This window comes from Silene latifolia, chromosome Y (assembly GCF_048544455.1).
Source record: "Silene latifolia isolate original U9 population chromosome Y, ASM4854445v1, whole genome shotgun sequence".
Lineage (NCBI taxonomy): Eukaryota > Viridiplantae > Streptophyta > Magnoliopsida > Caryophyllales > Caryophyllaceae > Silene > Silene latifolia.
In genome coordinates, this window is record NC_133538.1 from 384535790 (window position 1) to 384545027 (window position 9238).

Consider the following 9238-nt stretch of genomic DNA (forward strand, 5'->3'; position numbering starts at 1 on the left):
AACAGTTTTAACTTTTATACTTCCTCCGTTCCAATGTGTTGTATACGTTTGATATTAATAACGTACTCGATAATAACTTTTATGTTATACATTAGAAGTTATAATGAAAATTCTCCTCACTTATAAATAGTGCTCAAAAAACAAACGTATACAACTCATTGAAACGGAGGAAGTATAACACAATACAATACGAAATATCAAAAACCAAACGTATAAAACCAAAAATTCACTCTTTCCTCATAAATCTCTCATCATCATCCTCATCCCTTCATCTACTCTCCCATTCATTTATTGTCACCAACTCATTACATATTTAACTTTTAATCAGTCATCTTCACATCTTCTTAATTGCTCTCTTTCTAAACCGGTTGACGATCGAGTTCAACAGTAGATGACGAAGCTTAATTTCTGTTGAACATAATATAAATTAGTTTTGTTGATATGAATATTTTTGTTGGAGAGTGTATGTCATCTTCACATCCTAATTAGTATTACTCTGTTAATTCTTTTTCCGCCTTAATTAATAGTAAGGTTTATTATAAATATTTACTAATATTTTTTTGTTAAAATATACTATATATCTATATTTTTCCTCTATATATAAGACCATTTGTTTCACATTTATTAGGTAATTATTATTTTCATTTGTTTCAGATCTAGATTAATAATAGAACTTTTTACATTCGTTTCAATCAGGAAATATTTGCATTGAAGCACTGAATTTTTTTTATTTGTTGCTTTTGGCTATTTTTTTATTATTTTTACGTCATTATTGAATAAAGAGTTACAGTATCCTTTATTTTATCAATGAAGTTAATAAAATAGGGGATTAATAAATAGGATAATCGATTTATATTACAGAAAAATAAAAATGTTGTTATTGTAATTATAATATACTTCCTCCATTCAACTCCATTCTACCATATTGGTTTTTGTATACTATTCACAAATGAATCTTCAATTGCAATTTTCTCTTAATACATAAGTGAAAATATATTCAAGTTAGATCTTATTTGATTCGTCTTTACGAGTACATTAAAATATGTAACTTTTATAATTTTTGCAAATACGTAACTAACGATATTTACCGCGTAAAATATGCGTTAGTAAACGTGAAAAAGTAAAGTGGTAGAGTAATGCATATGCACATGCAATGACTATAATTGAACACTTTTGGAATTAAACAATTTAAGAACAGATTCACTTTGGTTATCAATGAACGGTGGCTTTCAATTAATTCCCAAATACATCGTGGCCCTGAAAATCAGGAAACAAAAAAGTTTATTTGAATAGTCAACTTTCAACCACAGGCTGAGACATCAGCTATGTTGTTGTTCTTTTAATAAATAGGATTGCAAATTTAGAAATTGAATCTGTAATTGTTCAATTCATCTAGACTAGAGTAACAAACTTTACCGTAATAATTTGTATGTGTTTCATCGTTATTAGGACGAAGTAGAGACTAAACATATAATTCGAATCGTTAACCGAGTGTGTTAAAGATTGTTATCTTTATAGTTTCCTTGGATTGTAATGCTGCTTTTGGATTAAATTTAGATGCGCGGATTAGATTGTTCAATAATTAGGGTCTTCTAATATCGCGTTTCGAGTTAGTTGAGTATATACTTAGACCATCTACAAAGGTCTATTCACCAATTTTTGCAAAAAGTGGTGAAGAGAAAATGGGTGAGAATTTGGCTTGCATTGGTGGTAAACAAGCAAATAAATGACGTGGACAAAATTTGCTCTTGAAAATTTTCGCCTGTGCGAGAACGAGTGAAGAGGAGTAATAGGGGCCACTTTGTCAATTAACATGTGATGGTTTGCACCTACTTTGATTTTAATAAGCAAAAATACGCATTTCATTCCAATATTGGACACGGAGGGCTGGTAGGGGCCCTATGAGAGTGCGCCATGTGTCATTTTTATGGGAGGGAAGGGAAGTTGAGTATTTGTTGATGTGGGTGTCTTTTTTCAGTTTTTTTATAAATTTTGGTGGTGAGTGGAAAGTTGAGGTGGATAGTGAATATGAGAGAGAAAAGCTAAAAAAGTATAAGATGAAAATTGGTGAAATTTCACTATTGTGAATGCTCTTAAGAAGAAGAAAGAAACCCGTATTTCCACAATATAGTACTTGAGAGTAATTGGATTAAAGACAATCGAGGACCAATTGGTTTGTTGATAGTGGATGTTTGTTGACCGAAAACCTTTTAATCAACTGAATTCACCCATCTTTATTATTTGTTCAATAGTCTATAGTTTATAGTTTAATCAATCATAAAACCCCCCATATTATTGTCACTTTTACTCTTTACTTTTTACACATTAATTACATCGCCTTTCAGAGTTTCAGGTGGATTCGACACCCGACTTACCTCTACTATATAATTTAAGGTAATATTCCCTCCTAGTCTGAGTATTGGTTCCTCTTTCCATTTTCATGCTAGTCGGGTGTTGGTTCCTCTTTCCTTTTTTGGTAAGTTTTGTGTGGTCCAAATTCAATTCCATGTGGGGTAGGGTGTTTTGTGTGGTCCAAATTCATTTCCATAATTTTGGTGCCCAAAAGAAAGGGAACCAACACTCAGATTAGGAGGGAATAGAACATTATTATTTATGTTTTGGAGCATATGACTTCGCCTCACCAACATTGTTAAATTCTCCCTATAAGCGCACCTATGCACCATCAATACTCCTCATGTAATCCTTCAAAGAGACCCATAATGACTCCTTATCAGCAAGCTTATTGAAGCCTTACACAACAGTAGCGAACATTTTTAAGACAACCTTATTTCGTACATTATTTAAAATACAACACTCTATATACAACATCGTTACCAATATTCTCGATTTAGGAGTGTACCACAAAAAAGAAGCATAAAAAAAGCAGCTTAATGCCGTCCTCTTGATTAGTCTTGTTGCATATAAGGCGGTGGCATTGGGGGGTGAGGGGTCGTTTGGAACAGGAGTGCCCGTTTAACCCAATAAACTAATACAATAAATTACGTTTTATAACCCTATTATCCCAAAAATGATGAATGAAAATGCTAATTTTAAGTTGTTTGGTTGAATTATTGACTCAAACCAAATATATTATGACAATTTTAAAAAAATTGGTTATTCGTGTCGGGTTCGTGTCAAAAGATATCAACTCTAATGCGACTCATTTAAGTCTCTTATTGTGTCATGTCAACCCAATTACTTAAATGGGTCACGTCTTGACCCTAACCCGCTAATTTCGTGTCGGATTCATGTCGTGTCAATGATTGCCGCCTCTAAATAAAAGTGGTAATTGACTTGTAAATAGATTGTCACACCGCATACTGAAGATTTTAAATTATTTTTATAAAAAATCAAAATATTTAAGATGTATAAAAGTACATAATATTTTTCCTTAAATTGTTTCTAACCGTTGTAAAAAAAATGTTGTGAAAATTAATCCTAAAATAAATACATCTATCGCAAATAACAAATGATTGATAGACCTAACAATAGAAATAGCAGTCTCAAGACTAGATTATCCGTGTTAGCACTACCCTTTTAAAGCTTAAATAGTGCCGTCTTAAATGAAAATTTGGGTAGAAATAGATAACAAGTGATCGACCTAGAGTTTTTCTTAGGTAATAGTAGCAATATATAATAATAAAAAATTTAATAAAATCAAAATTTTCATTTTTTTCTTAATTTTGAAATAATCTCTTATTTACATTTTTAAAAAACATGCTTTTTTAAACCAAAGCATAACCAATTTCAATTTTTTGTGGAATGAGAAAATGATTTTCTCTTGAGACTTTTTAAGGGGCTTAATTTCACCTTTTTTTTTTTAGGCAAGTTAAGGGACTTAATCACTCCGGTTTTTAACTTGAGGGATTGAATCCCGGGATTAGTAAAAGGGCTAGACTACTACTTACGTGAAAGCATAAGAAAGTAACAAAGTCGTCGAGTTTTTCATTCCGAAGAAAAAACAAACAAAAAAAAGGGTAGCTGGCACAACTGGGTACAATAATACATCAAGTTTCAAGTACATGAACATCAAACATTAACCGATTCAATTCATTTGTACTTGATGTGCATCTCCGGCACTTTACTCTTACGCTGCACCAACTTCAACCATTTCGTGCTCCACGGTGGCTGGGACAACAGGGTAATATTCAAAGTGAAGTTCACCAACATCATCACCAGAGAGTTTCTTCCATCCATCAGGTCCAACATGGTAAACTGAATATATAGAAGACACAGAATAAGGTCACAGATAAACATCAGTGTTTGGAATAGTGCCCTGATAAGTTTTAAGACAGAACATACCGCTAGCAACTCCACCACTAGCTGCATCACGGAATGTAGCATGATAGATAGATCGTCTTGCTAACTCAGCCGCTTCCTCAACTGTCATATCGTACCGATACCTACACGTACAAGAAATGTTTCCAATTTGAGCTAATAAAGACTGGGAACAAATTAACGAAGGAGCAAGGTTATCTGGATGAAATTGGATGGTGGGGAGTAAATTTAACTTAAATGTCTAGAGATAGAGACCAGGAAAAGCAACCATGAGTGTTCAATCTCGGGACGGTGAGCTTTACTGCCCTTGTCATCTTGTCTCAGATTCAGAGTAAACCAGACAATAGATACAAGGATAGATTCCAGTTTGAGTACTATGGAGCTTACAAAGCTCAATTAAAAGAAAAAAACAGCAAAAATAGAGACAAACCCATTGTCAAGCACACCATAAGCATAAGGTGAACCAGATCCAACAGAGAATCGCATCCCTTTGAGCCTTCCCCCCTCACTGTCCACATAATATAGACCAGGCCCCTACAATAAACGTTCAAATACATAGTAAATTATGTTTAAAAATAACTTACATTCACAACTCATAAAAAACAATTCAGAGAAACTTTTACCGTTTCATCCCATCCAGCAATCATTGTACCCACAGAGAGGCCCATGCCTCTGTAGCTATACAGAATATTTGCCAGCAATTTTGAAGCACCGGTGACAGAAATTCTTCGCTTGTTCGCTAGTTCATGCAGCCGGCACTGGTTATAACAGAAAGCTCATTATAGTTTGTGATTTAGATTACAAGTACCACAGAGTTAACAAGACTCTCAAATAATAACACAGCCACAATAAAATAGCAACTAGGTGCTTTTACATCTCAGGGCAAAGCAGAAGATCAACAGCAACTCCCCTTCCACACATAGTAGGCAATTGAGTACAATAATAAATTAATTCAACTAAAACTGCGTTGTACTATTCATCTTTTGTTTTTATGGAAAAACAATGAATTTCATAACCTTAAAGTACAAGAAAGGTTTTATCCTAAAAGAAAGAGAACATAAATAAGATACACTTGATAAAAGTAGAGGGACAAAAACAGCAAGAATATACACTTGATAAAAGTAGAGGGACAGAAACAGCAAGAATACTATACATGAGATGGGATGATGACGTGAGGTCTGTCTGTCCAAGAGAGAATCAAAGGTAATAAAAAGAAATCTTGTAAAAGGCTGATTTAAAGTATCAAGGGAAGTAGAATGCAAAATAGAAAGAGTTACTGTCTAATAGTCAAAATAATCAAGTTACTATGTACTATTGTACTTCTCTAACATTCCTGTCCTGAATAGTGAATACCCCTGACTTCTCCTGGTGGATCAATACACACAGCTAAAAAAATGAAGGGTGGGTGGGAAGGGGAAGATATCAAAAGATAAAAGCCTTAAAAAGGCACCAGAAAGGAAGCCGAAACTTTGAAGACAGTAACAAGGCCTGCTAGTTTTCAGCCATGATGGTGCAAAATAATGCTTCACGTATAAGTTGAGCACAACTGACCAAGCAAATGGTAGCCGGTAGCCGCATTTTTTCACATTAGACGTCATGTTTGACTCCTTAGACATGAAATCTCTAAAGACCGAATTCAAGATTGAGATAGCGTATGACTAAATTGATTACCTTGATGCCCAAATTACGATGCCAAAACTGGCAGTCAGCAGCACCACCAGCCATCGTGCCAAGCATGTAAGGATTGATCTCAATAATCTTCTTGACAGATTGAGAGGCTGTAAAACATTTCATTCAAGAAAACATGAATTATATTTTATGGTTAATAGAGAAGAGTTAAGAAGAAATAAAAATTTTAGGTACACTAAAAACAAAAGAAAATTGCAAACAATAGTCAAGATAGTTAACTGCCACCACAAAATATCATCATTACTTGCTGTTAAAGTTAAAATACAGGTCAAGCATTTTGTTGAGGTAACTAAGCTAAGCTGCCAGATGTTCCAAATCCTGATTCCTAACCTACTGAATTTATTTGGTTGTATCATCCCTACAAAAATCCTCCATAACTACATCAGAGCCTCAATCCTCCATAACCATCACTGAGTGATCGCACACCTCACAATACAAAAATCCTCCCTAACTCCAGAAGAAAACCTTATTGACCAGAGAAAAATGTAGGATATATTGGATAGGTAAGAAATAAAATAAAGTAGCACCTGTAAGGCTCCAAACGACGCGAAGTCTACTGATGAAATGAGGGACCATGACGACAAGTACTGAGGTGAAGGAGGTGAAGGTGTGACTCATTGACACAAAAATTGTTTTTCAAACAAATTATATGCTTGGCAGGCTTAAAGAGAAGCAACATGATAGGGGAGACTCAGAATTTTTGCATGAACCTAAATGATTGTACAGGTTGTGCTAACTAAACTGCTAAACAATCCATTCAAGCAAAGAGCAAAAATAGCATGACCCACAGCAACTTTAACAGCCAAATAACAGAGTCAAAATACAATGTCCTAAATGTCCGGCTCAACAGCCTCACCAAACTGACAAAGTGAACTGACTGAGAAACTACAGCGATTAACAAAAAGTTTGAAGGCATCATCGGTCTTGATTTAAAGAGCATCAGAGATAGCTAAATGACTAAATGTGTTCTTTTTAATCATAGGTTGCAACTAGTCTTCTACATATATTAAAACCCAAGTACATCCACCTCCACATTGAAGGCTACTACGTTATTCCATTGTTGCTGCTACAGAACCATCAAACTCCTGATAGAATTCTACCTTCCTAGTCATACAATTATGGAACCTCACTGCACAAACCAGTCAAAAATGGGTGCACAGAACATACATATGTATCCTCCCATGCTGGCTCGCGAATCAGCAGCAACCATGACACCATGTTTGAAAATAAAAGCAAGAGTTGTAGTCCCCTTAGCTGGCTTCACCATCTGTATAGCCTCTTTTTGAAATCCATCAAACTGCAAAAGAAACACAACAAATGAAAATCGAAAAGTAGCAAAATTACTCTGGCTACATAATTATGGTGCCACCATAAATCAGGGGGGATAAACAACATACGTTAGAAGTGTTTGGAAGGTCAAATGAAGGAGTCATCTGCAGGCCATCCAAAATAACATGTCTGGCTCCAACGAGCGGAGTAGTTGATTCAAGACCACTTGTGTCAAGCTTCATCTTGTTAACCTACAATGTAGGACAAACACGGGACTAAACCCAATATCATAAAAAAGGGCCCATGAAATGATTTCACTGTTCAATACTCTCTTTGTATCATCTTTTCAATTGTATACATTTTTAAAATAAGTGAGGGAGATTTTGAAAAATGCATTCAATTGATTGGAGGAGGCACATTCCCCAAATCCATTACCCATCTAAATCATGAACCAACCAACTAACAAGTTGTAAAAAAAAGCTAGTAATTTCATGTAAACAAAAACCCTTCAGACGGCTTCGTCAAACTTTTATTAAATCTCAAAGCAGGAAAAACAATCCAATTTGCTCTCCTTCTTCCTCAGAAGTCAGAACTTTATTCACACACACACAAAACAGAAGCCAAAGACACACACAAAACAGAAGCCAAGGTTACCGGATTCTTTCGACCATAAGCCAATAACAATCACTTCTAGCATATTCTATCACGGTGTTTGTTTAAAATATAAATACTAGACACCCGATTTAGAGAGTTCTCAGGTCGGATGCTATGTATGTATACCTAGCGAGTCAGGAAACCACGACAAAAGCTACGTAGCATATTCTATCACGGTGCTTGTTTAAAATATAAATACTAGACACCCGATTTAGAGAGTTCTCAGGTCGGATGCTATGTATGTATACCTAGCGAGTCAGGAAACCACGACAAAAGCTACTAAGTATCTTGCTCGCTCTATCCTCCAGATCTTTCAGCCCAGACCTCTATCCTTGTTCCCCTCATTTCCACAAAAGTTTCCCAAGAAAAAATTAATACCAAATATGTCCACAGACATCCCTCTCGCACCAACCCACACCCCCTAAAAGACCTTAGGAATTCAATATATTGTCAGATTACTAGTCACAACTCACAACTTGTAGGTTCATAGAACATTTATTTACTTCCATCAATCATGGGTTCACCTTTGACCTCCTAAGTGAAATAAATGATTGGAACGGAGGGAGTACTGGTTTTCAAATCGTGCAACGATCTTAATAATAATGATTCCAAACGAAACAGTCAATCAATAACAATAACAAATACATGATAACAATCTGTTAATCAAGCTTTTCAATTTCCACCAAGTTCTAGGGTTTATCGGATTAGCATAAACAAGAGAAAATCAGAAAAAAAAAAAAAAAAAAAAAAAAAAAAAAAAAAAAAAAAAGTACAAAATTAAATCAAAACAAACAACTTGAATAAAACGGATATTACCGTTTAAAACGTAGAATCGAGTTAGCGATGAGTAAGTAGATAGATTTCGTGACGAAAAAGTTAGAGAGAGAGAGTGTGTGTGGGGGTGTGATGTTGCAGGTTTCTTGCGCAAGAGTTCAGATCTTATATAGAGTCCGAGTACTTATACTTCTGAAGAATTTCAGGCCGATGGGCTTTTACTCTCAACAAATATGGTGGCCTTGTATGTAATTGGGCTACTACGTATTAAATTGAACGTCGGATATGAAACTATGAATCATCCATGTCTTACCCACTTACCTTGTACTCTCGTCGTATTAGATGTGGCTCGTGCCACAAGTCGGTTTAGGAACGGGACAGGTTGACTCGGGCGGGTCGGCCCTTTGGGATGGGGCAGGCTAGTGGACTACTGGACTTGTTTCGGGGATGGGCGACCCTGAACCCGCCCCTTGCGGGGGTAATAGAGACGGGCCGAGCTTGGATTTTGGACCTTTACTTGGCCCGAGGAAGAAAACGGACCACTACGTGTTTTAAGGTTAGCTGGACAGACCTT

At 35.5% G+C, this 9238-nt stretch overlaps 1 protein-coding gene across 2 annotated transcripts; it reads right to left on the reverse strand.

Annotated features, from left to right (window-relative positions):
- Positions 1 to 3920: 3920 nt before the first annotated feature.
- On the reverse strand, positions 3921 to 8819 carry LOC141627974 (proteasome subunit beta type-5). 2 transcript variants are annotated; one of them, XM_074441168.1, is made up of 8 exons: positions 8707 to 8819; positions 7365 to 7511; positions 7135 to 7264; positions 5950 to 6056; positions 4902 to 5036; positions 4709 to 4812; positions 4303 to 4403; positions 3921 to 4215 (listed from the first exon to the last, which is right to left on the reverse strand). In XM_074441168.1, exons 2-8 carry the CDS (start codon positions 7476 to 7478, stop codon positions 4088 to 4090), a joined length of 819 nt encoding a protein of 272 aa, XP_074297269.1. In that variant the 5' UTR covers positions 7479 to 7511; positions 8707 to 8819; the 3' UTR covers positions 3921 to 4087. The 2 variants fall into 2 exon arrangements, with proteins under 2 accessions (XP_074297269.1, XP_074297268.1); XM_074441167.1 differs by having other exon boundaries at positions 7365 to 7487; positions 8707 to 8816.
- Between the last annotated feature and the right edge of the window lie 419 nt (positions 8820 to 9238).